Source organism: Xyrauchen texanus, chromosome 18 (genome assembly GCF_025860055.1).
Source record: "Xyrauchen texanus isolate HMW12.3.18 chromosome 18, RBS_HiC_50CHRs, whole genome shotgun sequence".
In the NCBI taxonomy this organism is placed as follows: Eukaryota; Metazoa; Chordata; class Actinopteri; order Cypriniformes; family Catostomidae; genus Xyrauchen; species Xyrauchen texanus.
This window is the reverse complement of record NC_068293.1, coordinates 26,153,978-26,177,407: the sequence shown is the minus strand read 5'-3', so window position 1 is coordinate 26,177,407 and position 23,430 is coordinate 26,153,978. Positions and strand designations below refer to the sequence as shown.

Here is a 23,430-nt window from a genome sequence, read left to right as displayed (position 1 = left end):
ATTAAGAGTGTGATTTAGATGTTAGGGCCTGGGTAGCTCAGCGAGTAAAGATGCTGACTACCATTCATGGAGTCGCGAGTAGCCTCCACATGCGCTATGTCTCTGCGGTAATGCGCTCAACAAGCCACGAGATAACGTGCGGATTGTCAATCTCAGACTTGGAGACAACTGAGATTCATCCTCCTCCACCCGGATTGAGGCGAGTCACTATGCCACCATGAGGACTTAGAGTGCATTGGGAATTGGGCATTCCAAATTAGGTAGAAAAGGGGAGAAAAACAAAAAATAAAAATAAAATAAATAAAAAAGGTGCGTGGTTTAGTTGTTGTTGCTTTTTGTAATCCCTGAGTGCTTCACAATTATTTTGTCTGGTTTCAACTTTGTGCGGCTCTCTGAGTTTTTGGTTTGAGAGCTGTCTTTTAATATTACATTCTTTATCAAACCGTTTTTACTTTAGTTTTCTTGTTTGTACGGAGTAGGTTTGCCTTGATTGAGCACATTTATATTAATATGATTTATTTGTTGTAATGCTGAATTTACTTCAATCTTGTTAGCCATAAACTGTGTTATTTGAAATCTATTTATTAGGTTGACATTTCTTTGGAGCTAATTGCACTAAGGAATTCGGACTCACATTCTGGGGACCATTTGTATGTTGGGTTTAGTTTGAATAGGTTGCTGGGCTCTTGGTCTGTTCTATGGTTCTGAGGTCCATGTCTGTAATGGTGTAGTCAACTACACTAGCCCCAAGAGCTGAGCAGTATGTGAATCAGCCTAAAGAATCCCCTCGGATCCTACCATACAGACCCAGGCCTCGGCAGAGACACACTGACTCCTTGCCGTTTTTGTTGACAGTGCTGTCCGGATTGTTCCATGTTGTAGTGGTGGGGGTTAGATGTGAGTTGGTTTTCAGTATGTGGTTATTCCCATGTGTATATATAATGTCCGATTCTGAACCTATCCTTGCATTTAGGTCCCCAAATAACATCACATTCCCCTGGGCCTGGAATTGGCTGGTATCCATCTAAAGCTGATCAAAATGACCGTCCTTGTAGTAGAGACTCTGATGGAGATATGTAGGCTGTACATATGTAAAGGTCCTTATCACAGTCTATGATGCCATTTTTGAGTTTAAGCCAAACATGTGTTGAGTCTTTTTTCATGATTGATATGTTGTTTTTTAAAGTCTCTTTGTACCAAATGATGACCACACCAGAGTCTCTTCCGTGTTTCACATACAGATTTTAAGTGATGGCGATACAATATCCCCTATCTTAAAGGGCAGTATCCCTGTATCCTAAAGGGCAGTGACTGCCCACGTCTGATCTGCACCAATGTTTCTTGCAGAATAATGATGCCTGGTAATAACTGTTTTTCAGAAACTGTTTTTAAAGTATTGGACCCTAAGATTGTGGAATAGATTATTAATTGTGCACATGCACAATTGTCATAATTGTAATTGATTAAATCATGTATCCAGTGCCAGCTTGTCCTCGGTCTTTTATTGTCATGTGTGAAACAGATGGAAGTACTCCACAAGATGCCCTTTATATTTGCAGAAAATTTGACAAAATTGTGCAATCATTTTGAAATACTTGAATATATAAAATACTACAAATATTAAAAGTATATAATACATATATATTAATATAATACTTAAATATAAATATATACTGTAATACATTAATACTGCACTCTAAGTGTAGGGGTCTATGCAAGCCACCTACTGACAGCTGCCCCCCACTTTTGCCTGATTCTTCACATAATGTGAGACTCCACACAACAGGCTGACAGAGCTTGATGCCATTGTGCTGCCATCTGCTGAATGAAATGTACAAAATCTAAATTCTTCTAAATTCAAAATAATTATGGTCATTACCTAAAGTAAACAAACACTGGATTAAGTTTAATAAACTGTAGTTTTAGCAAATTCGTTGCCATTGAATTGTCTGAAACACTTAACAATAAGGTTCCATTTGTTAACATTATATTGAATAACATTAGTTTCCATGAACTAACAACAAACAATACTTTTCCAGCATTTAGTAATCTTGGTTAATGCTAATTTTTAAATATACAAATACATTTTTACAAATAAATTTGTAATAGTTAATTCACTATGAACTAGCATGAACTAACAATGAACAATTGTATTTTTATTAACAAACATTAACGAAGATTTATAAATGCTGTAAAAATATACAGTATTTTTCATAGTTTGTTCATGATATCTAAATAATGTTAACGAATGGAACCTTATTGTAAAGTGTTACTGAATTATCCAAGTGGCTGCCACATGACACACATCACATAAACTGACAGATTATATCCAATAGCCACACACCATCAGAATAAACAGCGACAAAACACGTTACATACTCTTCTTAAAAAGACTTATTTATTATTGTGGTCATAATAACAATAACACCAGCACACAGACTAAGATTAAGAGAGACATCCAGAAATGAATTTGAAATTCAGTGACAGACAGTGGCATTGAGTGTATTTTAGTGACAAAAATAATAAACTGGAATGTCTACTGATTCTAACTACCAGCATTTAAGTGAAAATCAGGTATTTTACTGTCATGTTTGTATTTCCATTGTTAAGACCTAATCTCATTGCTCTTGACACATGCTTCAAGAGTGACTGTATGAAGACGAGACAGTTACACACACAGAGCGATAAGGCAGCAGATGTTCAAGCATATAACAGGCTGGACCCTGCACTAAATTTGTAGAACAAAAATACAAAAACAGCACTTAACAATAAGGTTTATATATATATATATATATATATATATATATATAAACATGAATTAACTTGAACTAACAATGAACAGTAAATTAATGTTGTTTGGTTACTTTATACATATACTAATGAATTTTTAACATTAACAGTTGAATATGTCAACATTAGTTAATGCATTATGATTTCACAATAAACACTAGTACATTTATAAATTAACATTAACTGAGTTTAATAAGTGCTGTACAAAGCTGTTCATTGTCATTTCATAATATCTAATGCATTACCTAATGTTAACATTTAACCTTAACCTAACATAAACCATATTGTAAAGTGTTACCAAAAATATTTATGCACTACAGGGGGCTGCGATATGGAGGGGAAGTTTCAAAAGTATTTCACTCCCTTTATGAATTTAAAAGAGTGTTTCCAACTTGTTTTTAAAAGAGTTATGAATGTAGCTCTTTCCATTTAAAAGGCACTTTCAGGTCCTCCAGCGGAATGTGCACTTGCTCCCCCTTCTGGATTTGGTGGTGCAGCCCATAACTTCTCTGTCTTTTGGTCAAAGTTAGACAGGAGACACGGCTAACAGAATCTGCAGCCTGGCATGGGTTGAGAGCTGCGTGTCTGATTGTGAACACCCGATAGCTTTACAGTTTGGGTTGGCTTGACATCTTGATCTTCAAATTCTCTGCCAGTTTATCCAAGAACTCAAAGGTGTTGAGGTAATCGGCGCGTTTGACACTATGGAGAAATAAACAGAAAAAAATTTGCCCATCGTCAGCCCTTTGCACACTGTGAATGAACTTTTGGTTATGAATTACTAATGTAATTCCTGTGGGTGGCTTTATATAAAAAGTCCCTTTCTGGTATCCTTACAAATATCATGTAATAATTACAAGGTTTACTGCTGTCACACAGTCATGACAGGAGTTGGTAAGCGATTCTATCACTTCATTCTCATGTTAACATAATGTTTTAGTCATCTGGCTATACTTTTGAAATCGTGTGCATTTGAATGTTTTTCCTGGTTAAATGCCTTTCTCCTTTGACTTATATTGTAAGTGCACAACTCTACACACAATTATTGTTTTTACACAAATGAGGGATGAGCCAAAATATTTGCTGCGATAATCATGTCACACTCACTGTCGAAAAAGCTTGTCCAACTTGAAGCATAAGGAGGCATTATTTTGCCCACCTTGCTCTTTAAATATAGCATCAGTAATTAAACAGCTTGGTTAATAAGATGAGCACTTGGACCTACTATACTATTCTACAATAATAGGCTACTAAAAATAGAGTGCACTGATGCAATATCAAGCTTTTAAGTCCCCTATGATTTGTCACTGAATTCACACCTTTAACACCACTCTAGTTAAAGGAATAGTTCACCCAAACATGAAAATTGTCTCATCATTTACTCACTCTCATGCCATCCCAGATGAATGATTTTTAGAGGAACATCTCAGTTCTGTAGGTCCACACATCAGGAAAAGGTGACCAAAACTTTGAAGCTCCAAAGAGTATATAAATGCAGCATAAAAGGTAAACCATAAGAGTCCAGTGATTTATTCCATGCCTTCTGAAGCGATCCAATCAGTTTTGGCTAGGAACTGACCAAAATATAACTCCTATAAATCTTGACATCAGCAGTGTCCTTGGCAATCGTGATTTCAAGCTCGATTACACTGCTTGAAATCATGATTGAGCCAAGACATTTCAATGGCAAGATGTATAGTGATTTTTTTTATATACTTTGGTATGTTTTAACCCAAAACGCATTGGATTGCTTCGAAAAGACATGGATTAAACCAATGGTATCATATGGATTACTTTTATGCTGACTTTATGTGCTTTCAGAAGCTTCATAGATTTTGTCACCATTCCCTTATACTATATGGAGCAACAGAGCTGAGATATTCTTCTAAATATCTTTGTTTGGGGTTTCTAGAAGAAAGAAAGTCATACACAGCTGGGATGGCATGAGGGTGAGTAAATTATGAAAATGAATTTTTATTTTTGGGTGAACTATCCCTTTAAGAAACCAAATATTTTTCTAATGAACCTCTATCAAAATCAAACGTTTTAGAGTCATTGAGTTGAGTAAATGTTTTGAGTGTTGAGTAGATTTTGGACGTACTTAGACATGCCCTTAATGCAGATGGCCAAGTCCTTGGTCATGAAACCGGCTTCAATGGTCTCGACACAAACTGCCTCAAGTGCCTCAGCAAACACACGCAGCTCTGCATTCTTGTCCAGCTCAGCTCGGTGCAGCAGCCCTCGTGTCCATGCAAAGATGGATGCTGATGAGACAAAATGGTGATGCAAACAAGTTGTATTGTGCAATGAGCTCACACATTGAGGGTGGGTTTTAAGTGTCACATTTTACATTCACATTTTAAGTGTCATAATGTGACGTGTTTGAGTAAAAGTGAATAATCAGTGGGAAATAATCCAATATATAAATTGTTATATATTGAAAACAATATATTGTTAAGTTTCCAGCCCTTGCAACCTTACTTTCTTCAGTAGAAAGTATAGAAATGTTTTTCAAACAAATATTTTTTTCTTTAGAATAACGTTCGCTGAGGAATTCTGCACAAAAAGACCAGGGACTACTTTACTACAAATGTAAATTATGTAAGGAATAATTGACGATGGACTGTTGAATTATCGAAAAATAGTGCACACCCAAGGTGGTAATGGGTGTGTATTATTTCTCAATAGTCCTCTTATACCACGGTTACAACACCTTAATACATCGTTAAGAATTTTCTGGTTTTCGTCACTAAAATGCTCTTGTGAGTGGAACTACTTTCTTTTGCTACGGATTCAACATCTTGTTTAATACAGCTCAAGCCTTCATTGCTAGTTTGAAAACGTCACTTCATTTTCAAACTAGCAATGGAGGATAGCGAGGCTATCAAGTAACAAGTTAGTGCGTTTGTGCATGTTTGTGTGAGTTTGTGTGTGAGCTTGTGTTTGAGGGATCGAAAGTGAGAAACTCAAAAACTGAGAGAGAGATCGGCTGTGGGATTACCTTTATTTGTTGCAGCTCTTGTCAGATGTAACATCGCTTCAAAATTGCCAAAATCTAAGTTTAAGCACTTCTCAGCAGCAGCGAGTGTCTCCATATTTCTGATGAAAACCTAAACAACTGTTTTTAACCCTACTGAGATGCCGGTGATTGCCATGAAGGTTCTCGAGTAAGTGTGTGCATAATGCATATATGTATGTGTGTCCACGTGTGTGAGAGAGATTAAGACGGGGGGAGGGGGAGCGCGAGGGTGTTTCCCACAGATATTTCTGATAATATAGAAACTGCTGTATTGATCAAGTGCAAGGGAAGACAGGGAAGAGAACTAGGCCCTGGATTTTACATAGAAACTGGACCAAAAGTTTTTGAGTGTGGGGGATTTGTGTCACATATCTGCATATCGTGGCCCCCTTCAGCATAACGCGGCTGCCCATTTCAGTTTATTGCATCGCCCCTGTTTCGGGGCCAGCCCACTGGGAAAAGTCTCTGTTCTCCTTATGGCCAGTCTGCCTCTGATCAAGTGTATCTATCTTTGATACAGCACCGCGCTACCTCTCCCCCTCTCTGTCACTCGGATGCACGCAGGCACGCACACACACACACACTATTTGTTTCTTCAATGCCGACATTCAGTGCATCCTACATTGTTAGTTCTAACATGATGTTGTTGAACTGGCAACGGAGGATGCACTGCATTTCGGCATTGAAGTAAGAAGGCAGTGTGTGTGTGTGTGTGTGCGAGTGACAGAGAGGGGGGGAGGTAGTGTGGTGCTTTCCATTAAAGCTATGTGAGGCTGATTAAGATGAAATATTAAAACATAAAATGTTTCACAAATAAAAAGTTATTTTGTATAATAGAAACTGTTGTGTTGTTTAAGTCACGGGGGGTGCAGCTCTATTTGTTGGTCACAAAATGAGTCTCGATGTGTGTATGTGCGTGTGTGTGTGTGCATGTGCGTGCGTATGTATGTGTGTGAGCGTTTGTAAGTGCGGGGGTGACGAGGGAGCTTTCAACCAAAATTTAAATAAACGTAGGATATTATATACATTGTTTGACGTTCTTAACCAATTTACTTTAACCAATGTCTTTGTTTATATGGTTATTTTGCTGTGGTAGCATGTACTGTGTGTTTGTGTGGGTGTGTGTGTGTGTGTGTGTGTGTGGGTGAGACGAGAGCGAAAGAGAGAGAAAGAGAGGGAGCCCAAGGATGCTTTTCAATCGAAATTGAAATAAAAATAGGATATTACAGATATTTTTGCCATTGTTATCTAAAGTACTTAACCAATGTCTTTGTTTTATTTAGTTATTTTGTTTTGGTAGCCTGAAGGGACCTTTGAAATAAACCCCCAAAAATTGCTGAATTAATATGGAACCATTATGCAGTCAGACCTTTAACTACTTCATAGCCGTGCGTTTACTTGAAAAATAATTGCACACCTTAAAACATCTATCAACCATTCAGAATCAAACATTCAACAGACCCGTGGTATAAGAAGTTATAAGTAAATAGGGTATTCTTTTTCATTTCACATTGTCTTTATGTGATAAATCTAGTTTCATTTTGCATTTAAACAGGGCATGGTGTTTTCAGGGCATTTTTACAGTAAGGGTAGCAGTACATTTACATATGTATAACAAGCAAACAAAGTGTTTTCCCTCACCGATGGGGTTGGTAGAAGTCTCCTTGCCCTGCTGGTGCATCCGATAGTGCCGTGTGACTGTGCCATGGGCAGCCTCAGCTTCTACTGTGCGCCCGTCTGGACACAGTAGCACGCTGGTCATCATACCCAGAGACCCATAACCTAGAGATAGAGACCAGGGAGTTACTATAAATGTCCTAATTTTTTCACAACACTTTTACAATAATTACTGCCATTAAGCAACTGCATGCTGGAGCTACAGGCCAATTCACATTTCACACCAAGTCACAAAAAACATGCAAAATAAGATTTAAAAACAACAATGGATCTTAAGAACTACTTCACAGTGAAATACACAGCAATGATCCATAATTTTTTATGGATATTTTTTTCACGTTTGATGCCAAACCGTTCAGGTATCTTAACTTGTTTTGTGTAATTTATTTACATGTTAGTTTTACTCACCCTGAGCTACGGAGTCTGACTGCACATCCCCGTCGTAGTTCTTGCAGGCCCAGATAAACCCTCCTTCAGACTTCATAGCCTGAGCCACCATATCATCAATCAATCGATGCTCGTACCAGATTCCTTTGGCCTCATACTGAGCCTTATACTCTCTAGTATAATCACACACACACACACACACACACACACACACACACACACACACACACACACACACACACTGTTGTGTTTCCATGTTTTATGGGGACTTTCCATAGACATAATGGTTTTTATACTGTACAAACTTTATATTCTATCCCCTAAACCTAACCCTACCCCTAAACCTAACCCTCACAGAAAACTTTCTGCATTTTTATATTTTCAAAAACATAATTTAGTATGATTTATAAGCTGTTTTCCTCATGGGGACCGACAAAATGTCCCCACAAGGTCAAAAATGTCGGGTTTTACTATCCTTATGGGGACATTTGGTCCCCACAAAGTGATAAATACACGCTACACACACACACACACACACACACACACACACACACACACACACACACACACACACACACACACACACACACACACACACACACACACACACACACACAGCTTGTTAACTTATAATTCAAATGTTTTTTTGTTTTTTTATAAATTGGAATTCTGTCAGTTTATTTAATATGTGCATACATGATGTATGAAGTAGATGTTTGCATATTGATGTCAAAACCAGATAAAAAATTCAGATAATTTCAAAATCTCATGTAAACAGTTTTCTTCTGTTGTCTGCAAATTGACTTCCATGTAAAACAGCTCTTTAAAGTTAGCTGATTTTGACAGTTATCAGCATTTGAGTACAGCTCAAAAAATAACTCAAGAGTAAATTAAATCTATGGGTCTAATTCATGAAACATGAGCAGAACAAATCAGTGTAAATGGATTCTTATGTAAATTGCCCCATTGAATTGAATAGTATATTATAGTATACAATATGAGAATAGTTTTACAAACGATTTACACAAACACATTTCTTCTGCATGTTTCATGAATAAGGCCCAGTGTTTGTCTTTAAGTAAAAAATCCCCCTACGCAACTGTATTACTCTCTGGCAGAATTAAAGACATTTAACAAAGTAGTTTCATCAGTGGAATTTGACTGATTAGTTGTTTGACTTTTTTTTTATAACTTTCTTGGATTAGACTTAATTTAGACTCACTTTTCATAGATCTCCTGGAAGATGTCTTTGAAGCGGCCATCATATTTCTTTAGGATGGTGTTCTTGGTGCTGAGGTACATCGGCCAGCCTTTGGTCAACCCCATCTGGAAAGAGCTGTGAGCGAATTCCCGGATTGACTTGTCTGTGTTGTACATCCCCAGAGCAACTCCACCTGTACCTATAAACATTAATATAATGCTGTGTCATGTATGCGGCAATTTAATTTCAGACAATTATATTTAGAAATCTCTAGGCATCAACAATCTCAATGTTCAAACAAGTGTTAGTCTGCTGTGGTGAAATAATCATACCAGGACATTTGGAAACCTTTGATCTATGGAAGTTAATTTTTAAGGACTGTGCCACAATACATATTTTCAAATCAAATAAATGTATTTGCTTCGAAACAAGAACATTTTTAAACATCAACTATTAATCATTATTTCAGTATTTTACCATGAAGGCTACCTTCAAATTCATGGACAACAAACTTGAGCTGCTGTCCTCCATTCTTGGGTGTGTATGTCATTTCAACTTTCCCAGGACCGGGCACAACAAAATCTGTAGCCTTATACTGTAACAGTGAAAAGGACAGGTTATCTCAGGAGATATGTTCCATGGCATTACCAAATAAAGCAATAAGCCACTAAAATTCATGAACCACTTTACTTTTACCACAGTTAAGGGGATTTTGTTAGGTATGCACTGGTATGACAATTGTTGTCAGATACTGATTTTAACAAAATATTATGAGCCTATACTGATACTGCTCACCTTATCTTGGCACCAGATCACTGTTTTGCTTAGGTATTAAGCTTTAAAAGAAGTACAAAAGCTTTTTTTTACTGTTCTAACAATAAATAATTTCTACTGAACATGGATTGGATCTGCTGAACACAGGACAGCCCAAAATTTAAAGAGAGCAAACAATGAAAGATAAATAAAAGATAAACATATTTAAAAAGATACAAAAAGTAACTACCTCGAAAATATAATGGAAAAGTTAAAAGTTTTAACTTGGATTATATTGGTATAATGGATAAGGCTGTAAAACCATTAGAGGGTGCCACTTGCTCACACAGTGTTGACTGAAGTGCAGAATGCAGACTATATTTAGAAACATATGGTGCTTCTCAATCTTATGGCTGCAGCCTAGTTAATCTGGATATCTCGGCTGCCACGTCATCAAGCACCGAAGGCCATCTCAATTGTGAGGACTTTTAAGATGTAGCCATGCAAACTTACTAGACCGCCTCATTCATAGCACTGAATGCTGAGGAGGAGCCTAGCCTACAGCCCCAGATGTACTTGACAGAGCATGCAGCCTTTCATTTGAGAAGCACCAATAGCCTTTTAAGGTTTAATAATCGGGCAAGGCCATATTGCGATTTCAATCTTAAATCAATCAATCATGCAGCATTAATTGATATTATACTGAAGTCTCAGAAGTCAAATTCTGCTGGTTTCAAAATCTTTTGAATGGCTTCCCTCATCGTGTAGCCTATCGATAAGTGCCACTTTCACAAATGTCACATTTGTTTATGGCAGTTTTTCCACATTAATAATAGAATGAGAAATAATATAAATGAAATATTGCATGTTCCTAGGAGTGCCAACAACATATTGTGGCTATAATTATTTCTGGTTTGTGCATTTGAATTCACATAGTTTTTACAAAGTGTGTTACTAATTAATTATAAATAAACTATTGTTTTTTTAAATGGCTGCTTTCATGCTTATAACCAATATGCCAAAGGTTTTAATTTGGTCTATATTTGGTAAGTAAATATTGGCAGCCAATACATCGGTGTGTCCCTAGTTTTTATTTCTGATGCAAACCCGTTTTAATGTGGTAAAACCATTGTAATGCACAGTCTCACATGGATCATTTGCTTTTATAAAAACACCAATGCTAAATAAATAATTGTCATGTATTAATAACAATAATCAGAAAATAAATTTCACCAAGAATATTTTTCATTAACCTGTCAACTGTAGGCTGTTTTCGATTGGTAAACAATGTACCAACTTAGAGCATTACTATAGAACTCAACTGATGTGCTGTCTCAGCTGTACATTTATGAGCCTTTATTTTTTACAACAGCTTTGAATGTGGCTCATTCAGTCTGATTTTATAGTCTTTAAAGAAATAATTCAAAATCTTAAAGGGATAGAAGTAAATGATGACAGAATTTTCATTTTCATGCAAGTTATCCCTTTAACCATCTGTAATTTATATTGAACAACAGCCTAAAGTACTTCCTGACAGCATATATACAGTGAAGAACAGTCTCTCAAAATCTCTTGTTCTTTGAGTTCCAAAGTTCTTACTTTCTGATATTGTTGTATCATAGCCCTGCTCTGTAGAGTCTGACTTTCTTATTGATTTACTACAATACAATTATTTATTTGTCAGTAATTATGTATAGTTGTGCAGAGATTAATACACTGACACTATCAGTTCACGTCACCAGTCTCAAAGATTACAGAACAGATCAAAATACATAAATATTACAGTGCAAGAACCTTTCAAAATAACATGAAGTCAAATATTTATGGAGGTCTGTGGTCCAAGGAACAGCTCCAGCTACTTAATGACTAACTCCATCTGTTTCCATCACAGACAGTAACATTTTGTATTCCACTCGTCTTTGTGTTAAGAGTGAGAAGAAATTGTAGAAAACACACCAAACAGACCTATATCATGTAGTTGCACCACTTAAAATTGATGTTAACATTTCATAAAGTAGAAAATCCTCAAACAAATGTGTTGAAAGAGACCACTTCCTTAAAAAAATACTGTGTTGGTACCATGGTTCAGTGAAGGTACCAGCTACCATGGTATTGTTGTTTGATTACCATATTTCTATATCATTATACCTAAATAATACTGTAAGGTACTTTAAAGAATATCATGGGATTACCATCACAGTATTAATAACATGGTTTCTAAAGGTATGTTTTTATGCTAATACCATGGTCCTTTTTTGTAGAGAAATATGTTGTAGGTAATTGCTAGGGCAATGCTAGGTGGTTGCTAGGGTGTTCTGGGTGTTTGCTAGGTAGTTTCTTACTGGCCCAATTCAAAAAAGCCCACCCCCAAATATCAATGTTCTGGTTAATGGATATGGCTTGGTCACTCGTTTAATATAAGTCTATGGGAGTTATGCAGCAAAGTTTACTTAGAGTTTGTTCTAAGCCCCTAAACCTAAGTATGAGAGAAAGTAACAATGCTTGCCTTAACAAACACCACTAATTACAATCATATAAACTAGGCTCAGAGATTAGATCTAAATAACTGATATTCTAACTCAAGCATACTGCAAGTGCAAGAGCTCCATACCTGGTCTCCATGTGCATGTCTGCCAATGATAATAGGTTTGATCCAGCCTGGAACCAAACGGGGAATGTTTTTACAGATAATAGCCTCTCGGAACACAGTGCCCCCAAGGATGTTCCGGATTGTTCCGTTGGGAGAGCGCCACATTTGCTTGAGCTTGAACTCTTCCACACGCTTCTCATCAGGCGTGATGGTGGCACACTTGATGCCAACATTGAAGCGTCTAACAGCCTCCGCTGCCTCTACAGTCACCTTGTCATCAGTGGCATCACGGTTCTCCATTCCCAGATCATAGCTAAAACACAGAAGTTTTATAAGTTTTTACTCCTCTATGTGATCTTTTCCATCCTGTGTTGACATACAAATTCCATGATTATGCATTTCCTTAATTGTAAAATTTTGTAAATTGCGGTTTCTCCTTCAAGCACACTTTCAATGAGGTTAATGGGAAACTAGTGCCATGGTAATGTAGCACAAAGACACTACTACAGCGAACTGAATTCGACAACATATTACACAGACTATGGTTTAAACTGATATTGTAACAGCAACAAAAGAGGAGAGTAAACCTTTAGCTAGACCCAAACAGAATCCACACATTTTTATATCACATTTTCTATGCTGATTGTAGGGAGAAAATACACAATATTCATTAGTGCCAAAGACATTATGCGATTTCTGGCTAACAAAAATATAGTGTTTGAATTCAGTCAGAGCTCTTGGGGGGGGTCCCCTAATACCGACCCATCCAGCTAATCTTAGTCACCTCTTTAAACACACTTTATTACACTATTATCTCCCTTCTCTTGGGTTTCTCTAAGAAAAGAACAAGGCACCACAAGTTTACCCAACCACAAACATCACAAACATACAGTAGCTTAACTGATACAGCTGAACAGAGCTTTTGTGCTAGAAATGCCCAATGCTTGAAATAGTTTCACTGTTGCCTCGTGTTGTTCTCTGCTGTAACTCGCTATGTTGTCTCTGATCCATACTATGTTCATTAAATACACTACATCTCTGAACATGTCACTGCATTGACAATCAGCAGCCTTAATAAAATGAATGCAGTAAAAGATGACAATATCATGGGAGAAAAGAGTTCGAGGTGACAGAAAATGTTTTGATAAGCACTAAAGCATGTTACTGTCAACTCTGTTTAAAATGAATAATTACGCCAGACACAGGCATGACTCCCCAAAAATCTACATGGGAATCCCTACCAAACATTCACACAAAAAGTCAATCTACTTTATTAATATGAGCTTTTTTTATATTTTAATGAGTCAGACTCACTCATATTGTTACGGCTGTGGGAAGCAGGAGAAGGCAGACGAGTGATTTGGATCCAAACGCAGCTTTATTTATAAATCATAAACAAATAAACACAAAGAAAAGTCCACGCTGGGAAAAACTAAACTAAATCACAAAAGAACACACGGCAGGAAGAACATAAACGAAGGGAAGGAATTAGGGGCATAGACAGCGAACATCCACGACAGGCAGGGGGTAACAGAGAGAGAACCACGAGAGAACATAGGAATCGACATGAAACGCCAACGAACGACAAAGGAAAGGGAAAACAACAGGGTTTAAATAGACAGACACGGTAATAACAAAATCACGAACAGGTGCGGACAATAACACAGTGCAGGCAGTGATAAGGGCCGGGAAACATGGGAAATGATGTTTTATACACAGACAGTGAAACACGGAACGGACAACAAGGAAAACGTGACATGGAACGTGGAAAGTGGCATGTGAATCAGAAAACACGGGGCAGACAACACAGGAACGTGACACATATACTATAATTTTTAGAATTTAAATTGGTCACCGTGGCTGAAATGCATAGTGTTATAAATAAGATATTTTTATTCATGTATTACCAATTTTTTTTCTCTCTTGTCACCATTGTTTATCAACATGGCTTGCTTATTTTAAGTGGGCATCCCCATTTTCCAGGGTCAGTCCCAGTTTTTGACGGTCTATTCCTGACTAAAGCTGTCCCCGGAAATGTCCCCGGTTTTACTACGCGTTAAAAACAGCCCGCTAAGTGAAAATACATGGCAAGAAAGCCCCTACTGAAGCCTACCGGCAACAAGTTCAATTGTGTGCTGTTTATTTCGACCAACGGATGGGACTGCTCTCTATAGCAGCTTTAAGTAATCCATCTCCCTTTACTGATTACTTGTTCACACCAGTTTTGCCATTAAGAACCGGGCCAAGAAGTAAACCTTTGCAGGGTAAACTTTGACAGCAGCGAATGTGAGTGAATGAGAGATCACAGCACATATTATTTTCATTCACCCATTTGCTCCAAGACCAAAAGAAAAAATCCAATATTACATTTAAATGACTTTCCAGAAGAGTTAAAAAATAGAGAATGGTTGATTAAGACAGATGGGAGAAGATGCCAAATTTATTGCCACTCTCTCAGCAGCTGTAATAGAAACCCCCTCGCAGCTGTGGTAATTTGTTTTTTTTTACTAATTCAAGGGGAATATAACACAAAGCATAATGTTATAAATTTACACTCAATATTTAAAAAAATTTAAATCGAGAGATTTACACTGATAAATAAGGATGAAACACGTCATCACAGTCTGTGAAAAGGTCTATTGAAAAGAAACATGATCCTCATTAACAGCTTCTAGGTGAGGCACATACTAGCTATGTTATAAAGAAGTTCTATTGTTATATGTTATATTAAATTAATGCATTTAAAATAAGAATACAACATTAATAACATGGAAAAATAAATGAAATGTATAATAAAATATATGAAAAGAACAACAATATATTTAAGTCAGCACATCAAAGCATAGATTACATTGTGCCTTGCTGGGAAACAAGTGACTGAAAATAAGCATAATAATGCATAAGAGTTGATCAAAATACAAGGTATAATTAAGAAAAACAGGTCCACAAGAGATAACTGATAGAAACAATTGTGTGATAGTTATTATTAGCATTATTATACAATATTGAATGTCTTTGTGTCAAGCCTAGAAATTGGAAAAGATCCCCAACAATATCAGAAATTAATCTCAGGCCCTGATATTGTCTATAGTGTAAGTTTTTCATATGATTTCATTTGTAATGCTGAGGGAAATGGTAGTCAAATGAGCTCATTTCTTTTGATATTCCTCTGCCTGTTTGCAGCAAGCAAATTAGCAGCCTACCGTCTTACTTTTAGGAAAGTGCCAGGTAAAGGTGAAGGAAAAGAGGAGAAGAGAAGGAATTTTAGAAGAGAGTAAGGTAACACTTTATTTTAATGTGTCCTTGTTACACATATTACATGTATTTACTATAGTAATAACATTCAATTATGCATAATTAAAAGCAACTAACCCTAAACCAAACCCTTACTCTAAAATACAGTAAGTACATGTTATTAATTAGTAATAATCAGTAAGTAACAAGGACACATTCAAATAAAGTGTCAAAAAGAGTAAGAAGAGTGATGCAAAGAGTGTGTCCAAGGGCAGGTGTCCCTGTGCTGTGGAGTCAGCTGCAACAGTTCCTATATTCAATCATTGTTTAGTTCACTCTTTTACCACAGTGTCATATACTGTATACAGTGCAGAAAAGAATGAACTCATGTAACAGAAGACAATTAATAACAATCAATAATAATGTTAATAATGATCTTTACCTACATATCGTAATTTAATTGAGACACATTCAACAGAGTATGATAAACTATTGTTCATGGCATTACTACATTCACCATGGTCAATATACATAACATCTGAATTGTCCCTCTTTTTTAAATCATAGATAAGTAACATGTGAAATTTCAATAACATATTTACCACTAAACTAGATATGTCCCAGTTTTTCACATCAGAAATCTGGTCACCTTAATTTTAGGACTTTGACGAAGAACTACTACAAAGATTTTTGAGCATAGCATCAATGTAATAACTTTATAACTGTTTGATTGTGAGCTAGCATGCAATGCTAGAAAAATACTGGCAAAACTATGTGCATATTTACTGTGTGCATATTAAGTAACCTCTAGTGATGGTTTAGTTCTAAGATAAAAGATTATTTAATGTTAGTAATTTAGGTGTAACAACAATAATGTTGTTATTGTAGAAAAATTATATCTTAGCATTGTTGTGAGGTGAAAATAAGAGGTGCGTCCCAAACTGCACACTTCTGCACTATTTTAGGTCATTTTGAAGTGATGGTGCACTTTTTCAACTGTCAAAATAGAGTAAGGAATTTTGGACATTTTGTGCACTCAGCTTGCTGTACATAGCGGAAGGGGTGGAGTTACTGGCAGCGATACTGATCTGGCAAAACAATTGTAAATAATGGAGAACAAGACAACAAGTGAAACTTCTGTGAAGACAGCACCTTACAAAAGTGAGTTAAAGGCTTTACCATCACACCATGCTGTGCGAATATGTATTATATTGAGATAAACACTGGCAGCCAAAAGTTTGGAATAATGTACAGATTTTGCTCTTATGGACAGAAATAGGTACTTTTAGTTCACCAAAGTGGCATTCAACCGATCACAATGTATAGTCAGGACATTAATAACGTGAAAATTAATATTACAAATTGAATAATTCAGAACTTCTTAAACTAGTTCAAATAGTTCTCATGAAAAAAATCCTCCATGTGCAGCAATGAGAGCTTTACAGATCCTTGGCATTCTAGCTGTAAGTTTGTCCAGATACTCAGGTGACATTTCACCTCACGCTTGTACACACCTGTAGCACTTGCCATAGATGTTGTCTTGTCGGGCACTTCTCACGCACCTTACAGTCTAACTGATCCCATAAAATCTCAATGGGGTTAAGATCCATAACACTCTTTTCCAATTATCTGTTGTCCAATTTCTGTTTCTTTTCCTACTCTAACCTTTTCTTTTTTGTTTTTCTGTTTCAAAAATTGCTTTTTATTTGCATTACTTTCCATAAGTCCTGCACCCCTGAGTCTTCTCTTTACTTTTGTACATGAAACTGATGTTGAGCAGGTAGAATTCAATGAATCTGTCAGCTGAGTAAGAGGTGTCTATTTCTCAGACTAGAGTCTCTGATGTACTTATCCTCTTGTGAGTTGCACATCTGGCATTCCACATCTCTTTCTGTCCTTGTTAGAGCCAGTTGTTATTTGTCTTTGAAGACTGTAGTGTACACAGTTTTCTTCAGTTTGTTTTGGCGATTTCAAGCATTGTATAGCCTTTATTCCTCAAAACAATGATTGACTGACGAGTTCTGTCAGCTTTTAAATGGTAAATACTTCCGTGTAGTAAAAAAACATTAAGTGTTCCATTTGAGACGATACTACACTTTCATACACTACATGGCTGAGTGCATAGCACATTTTGTAAGTGCATTGTGTATAGTGTGTCATTTGGGACACAGCTATGGTTTCATTCAGTCACTGTCTGTAATTTCTTCAGAAAACAGCATGTGGCGCACTCAGGCGTGTTTAAAATAATCAGACATAAAAAAAAATCTGGTTTGCATTATTTATGAAAAATGGACAGATAATGTACAATGTTGCGAACATTTGAAAAACAAAATCTATGGTTTTATGTTTCTAGTATTCTAATTTTGATGAAACACCAGGAGACCCTCTAGGTTACATCTTTTAGGCCTTATGTGGTGGTGCCTTAATCTCAGTTTGAACAGTGCACACATGTCTTCAAATCTATGGATATACAAGCATCCTCAAAATACAGTTGTCAACACTAATTTAAATCCAAACTTTCAGTAGTACTCTTAAAATGTTCCACATCCCAAGCAACTAAAAGACCTCATCTTTCTGTGGAATAAAGGAAGAGTATGACACACTTCACACACACACACACACACACACACACACACCATAGAGAGCGCATCCCTTGAGATACAATACAGAACTGCCTTTAGGTGAAATAATTCTTCCATACTTTGTTTGTTCCCTATCCTGGTTCCCTGGCTATTGTGTTTAACAGGCTGTGACCTTTGGTCCACTCTCCCACTCCCTGGAGTGGTGTGATAAGGATTCTAGAAAGATAAATCCAAAGTGTTTATTTTTTGAGAAAGTGTATAGACAGACAGTCATATCATTTCATTTGGTTTTGCTTCAGGCTTGTCTGTTTACCATGGCTGTGGTTGAAGGATTTGAAGTTAAGGAGACAACTTATTAGCTAACCATTCCCTCCATAAACTTAGCAATTACATACTCAAAAATGAGTAGATATGTTTTGTTCAAATTGCAAAAGGCTATGAGCAGATTTACCATTATGTATGACTTCAAAACCTTTTACTAGATTTTTGTGGTATTATAAGAGCATTCTGACAATTATACATACAAAGTTTCATGTCAATATGCAGAAGTGTTCCTCACTTCCTCTTTGGTGTCTTAAACAGAATTTAGTTAGGCTGTTTATGGAGAATGGTATCGAAAATATCAGTTTGGTGAGTTTAATGAGGCGTGGTTTGAATAAGCCAACTGCAGTGAAGAATCAACAAACTCTGTAGGATGATTCCCAAAATAAAATGGTGCGCAAATCTGTTCAAAAGTGTGGACAGGGTGTATGGAAAAAATCTTGTACATTTGGTAATCATAGTATTATGCAAGCATCTTGAAATCTACAGAGAATTCATGAGTTTCAGTCATGATGAACACTACATAGTGATTTCTGGGAATTTTTAAAGGCTTGGCTGAGTAGGTCACATGACTCTCAATAAATAAACGATCTATTGTTTGCATAGGGCTTAGATATCATTTGTTATATGTGTAATATGCAAGCAGCAATCACATACAAATCTATCAAGACAATCTTCTACATTCTACATCCACAGATTAAGAGTAAATCTCTAAAGAGAAGTCCAAAGTTCTGGGGGAAGTGACAGAATGGACGGGCATTAGAAGAGAGATGACACCTTGTTTGCTAATATATTGATAACGCTCTTATCAGACAGATAAGGCTTAGTTTGCACTTTCTGCACAACTCCAGGTCAAGTTCATGCACCATGTAATATAATTTATTTACTTTACCAAAAAACAGAGGTCTACAGTTATAGAGGTGCTTAGATCAAACTTTAACCTCAAGCCCAAAGTTCAGATGCTGACTATTCATGATGAGGACAGAGAGGACACTGAATGGGTTATTATGTAATAACAGTTGTAACTTTCTCCTGTGGGATGATAACGCTTCTCTTTGGCCTTGAGCTTTACTACATTGTGTCAACGACCTGAGAAATCTGTATGGCCAAACAGAAAAAATAGTAAATGTACTACTTGGTAAGTACTTAGCGTGAATTGCACACTGTATTGTAAATAGCTTTTTAATAGAATATTATAACAGCTTCCCTTACAAAAATCATCCCTAAGTAAAAATACCTACAAAATACCAAATATTAATGATAACTTGGTGTTAGCCATTACTGTAATATAACTGACTATTTCTTTTATTAAAAACATTTTTGAAAGTTATTTCAGTGCTTGAAGGAGATCCTATATTAATTTATAATGATTTTACAGTAGTGACAGCAATTGTAGTAACTCTTGAATTTAGGTGGAAACTATGGTTACCATGGTACACTTTTGTTAGAGACTAATTGGCAGTTGAAGTGATGCTTAAACCTTAATTAATCACAAGGGAAATCAAATAGAATGAGAGAAACACACACATGCTGTCTCTCTCTCTTTCTCACACACACACACACACACACACACACACACACACACACACACACACACACACACACACACACACACACACACACACACACGTTGTGTTTCCATGTTTTATGGGGACTTTCCATAGACATAATGGTTTTTATACTGTACAAACTTTATATTCTATCCCCTAAACCTAACCCTACCCCTAAACCTAACCCTCACAGAAAACATTCTGCATTTTTAAATTTTCAAAAAACATAATTTAGTATGATTTATAAGCTGTTTTCCTCATGGGGACCGACAAAATGTCCCCACAAGGTCAAACATTTCGGGTTTTACTATCCTTATGGGGACATTTGGTCCCCACAAAGTGATAAATACACGCTCACACACACACACACACACACACACACACACACACACAGACACAGACACAGACACAGACACAGACACACAGACACAGACACAGACACAGACACAGACACAGACACACACACACACACACACACACAGACACAGACACAGACACACACACACACACACACAGACAGACAGACAGACAGACAGACAGACAGAATATAATCTCACCTGTGCAGGTCAAGCTCCAGGTAAGGAAAGATGAGTTTTTCTTTTATGAGCTCCCATATAACTCTGGTCATCTCATCTCCTTGCATCTCAACCACGGAACCAACTTTGATCTTCTGAGACATTTTGGACCCTGCAAGATTGATGACGGTTAGATGTGTAGATCTATAGGTGTAGACTATAGTAGTAGTACTACCCCCTGAAGAATGAATAGATTCCATTGAGAGAAAAAAGTTACATAACCAGTGACTCTGCATTTTTTTTGTTAAACCAGATTTAACAGAGAAACCGCTTCTGGAACTGACATTCCTGATGCAGCCTAACAAGCACAAACTCTGAGACTTTAAGATGGAACAGTATTATGACATAGTATATACTACTGTATTAAACAAACATATCAAATTGTGTTGTGGTATGCCCAATGTTTAGTTTTTTGGACATATAGCATGACAATGTCATGGTTTTTGGACATGCACTAAGCAGCTTAAAATAATAGCATGGTAGAACCATTTAAATGCTATGGTATATGAATATGTAATCATTCTGTGCAATGGCATTACCATTTGACACTATCACTGTACCATGGTCCCAGTTTTTGTAGGGGACTTTAAAGACATAGACAACAGTTATTCTCATGTCTATTGCAAGTAATGCAACAACACCTGACAGACAGGCCAGTAATATGACACGGCCTTTCATCCAACGATATAGCGCTACAATGTACATTGGTGTCAATTTAACCCGCGTAACAGTTTATATTTGTGACAATATAACAAAAGTATGAGCGTCTTATTGTAGTTAAATAAACAGGTGTTGTGTCGAAATCTCAACGACACTAAGTGAAAGGGGTGGGTGGGGGGGTTCAACACAACATCGGCATGTTACGTAATAAAAGCATTTAGGACAAAGGTGAAATACAGCTCGTGCAACACAATTAACACCCATAACTTAATTTGATGATAAAGAGTAATATTTTGTATCTATAATTGGGATTGTTATTAATCGACTGATCCTTAACATTGTATCAATAAATTAATAATTAATAAGGTTTTATGCTAAATACTGTACATTCGTTATCTTTGTCTACTTCTTTTTTTTTTTTTTTTTTTTAAAGAATGCGCTACTTTATTTCCAGCAATGGCTATGTCCTCATACCGGTATAGGGCTTTGCTGGAAACGTCAAATCAAACGACAGCGGCAGAGTGATTATATATTTACCAGCTATTTTGAGACATTCGAGTCTTTGCAACTCAATGTACAACGCCTACCTTTTTATTTCTTGAGCCTGTGCCGGAGTAAATTAGGAGCTCTAGTTGTCTGATGTGTCCTGAAGAGGCTACGAGGCTTTTGGACTAGACTTGGAAGGCGTCGTTTCCTTCTGTTTCAGCTGAGCGGATGGTATTGGCTCCCCCCAGATCTGCTCATACATGAACTGCTCAATCATATAATCCTCCACCAATCAAAGTGTATACGGAACTAAACTCACACAATGGCTAAGTGCGGAATGGCATACTACCATACTACTCATACTATTCTTGCTATGGACACATATGGCAAAAGTAGTAAGAGTAGAATGGGTAGTATGCACTGATCTATATTATATTATATTATATATACTGTCCATGCCGCTTCGGAATGGACAGTAATTTACATCTGAATAATGACACGGAGAAACTTTAAAAGCGATCGAATTAAAAATGCAGTGAAAAAAAAAAACGTGAAATTTCATTATTTCAGATCTGACAACGATCTGGTAAATATTTCAGAGACAACATCTGGGCTTCTATTTGAAGTTCATGTTCATTGCATTCTATCCACGTATGTATTTCTACGACCCTTCCTTGAGGTGCGTACTAATGCGCATACTTAGAAGTACGTTCTTTAAATAACAATAATAAAAATGCAGCAATTGTTGGGACATACTTCCACGTAATAAAACTGCTTCTAGGAACACACAAAAACCCTTTGCCACATATATGCTGCCAATTTTTTTTACCTAGGGTTTTATATTGTTTGTGTGTCAAGTGTTACTGTTTAAAATGGTTTATGTCGAATTTGGTGCTTTAGTTATCAATCATGCATCCTCCAACCCAACACTAACAAATTCAGACGATACAATTACAATGAGGAACTGCAGAGAGACCCAACCTCCAAAGCGCATGATATCTCTTGAGCAGGCCATACTCTTAATCCACCTTTAACAAGCACGATAGTCTTCATGTGCTAAACGATACAAACTCGCTTCTGGGTTTGCGTGAGCCGTAAAGCAGAGCCCAGTATTGTGAGTGCAGAAGTGACCGCCAGATGTCGCAATTTCATCACTTACAGCTTGCAGTCCGAGTCAGAACCACTTTTAATCAGACTATCCCAGTACTGGTGTAGACTGTAGTAGGCGTATAATGTAATGGTTCAGGATTCCTGAAATCTGCCTTTTTTTAGTAGATGGTTTATAACAATGTCTAAGGCAAGGGAATCCTGATTATTCATTATATATGATTACTTAGCCTGATGTTATTTCATCCAAATCCAAGCCTGCCGGAATAAAGGGGCTAAAACCAGTCCAAGCCAATTGGCTGACTAGATTGCTGATTTTGTATTTTATTTTGTATTTTTTTAAGTTGGTAGGGCTGCGAGACCATCGTAAAGGTGAACTTTACAAGTGCTTTTTACCTAATAAAAAAGTTTCACTTCTAATGAAATGTGTTTTTTGAATGAGTAATTTTGAAACATATGTATAAAATCATGACCACTCAAATGAAATGAAGACTCTTA

The 23,430-nt window shown here is 36.7% G+C and overlaps 1 protein-coding gene across 1 annotated transcript; it reads right to left on the bottom strand.

Annotated features, from left to right (window-relative positions):
• Positions 1 to 2,373: 2,373 nt before the first annotated feature.
• On the bottom strand, positions 2,374 to 22,083 carry idh1 (isocitrate dehydrogenase (NADP(+)) 1). The gene is made up of 9 exons (XM_052148817.1): positions 21,927 to 22,083; positions 20,662 to 20,791; positions 12,439 to 12,730; positions 9,564 to 9,669; positions 9,096 to 9,273; positions 7,895 to 8,046; positions 7,451 to 7,591; positions 4,892 to 5,054; positions 2,374 to 3,492 (listed from the first exon to the last, which is right to left on the bottom strand). Exons 2-9 carry the CDS (start codon positions 20,781 to 20,783, stop codon positions 3,399 to 3,401), a joined length of 1,248 nt encoding a protein of 415 aa, XP_052004777.1. The 5' UTR covers positions 20,784 to 20,791; positions 21,927 to 22,083; the 3' UTR covers positions 2,374 to 3,398.
• Between the last annotated feature and the right edge of the window lie 1,347 nt (positions 22,084 to 23,430).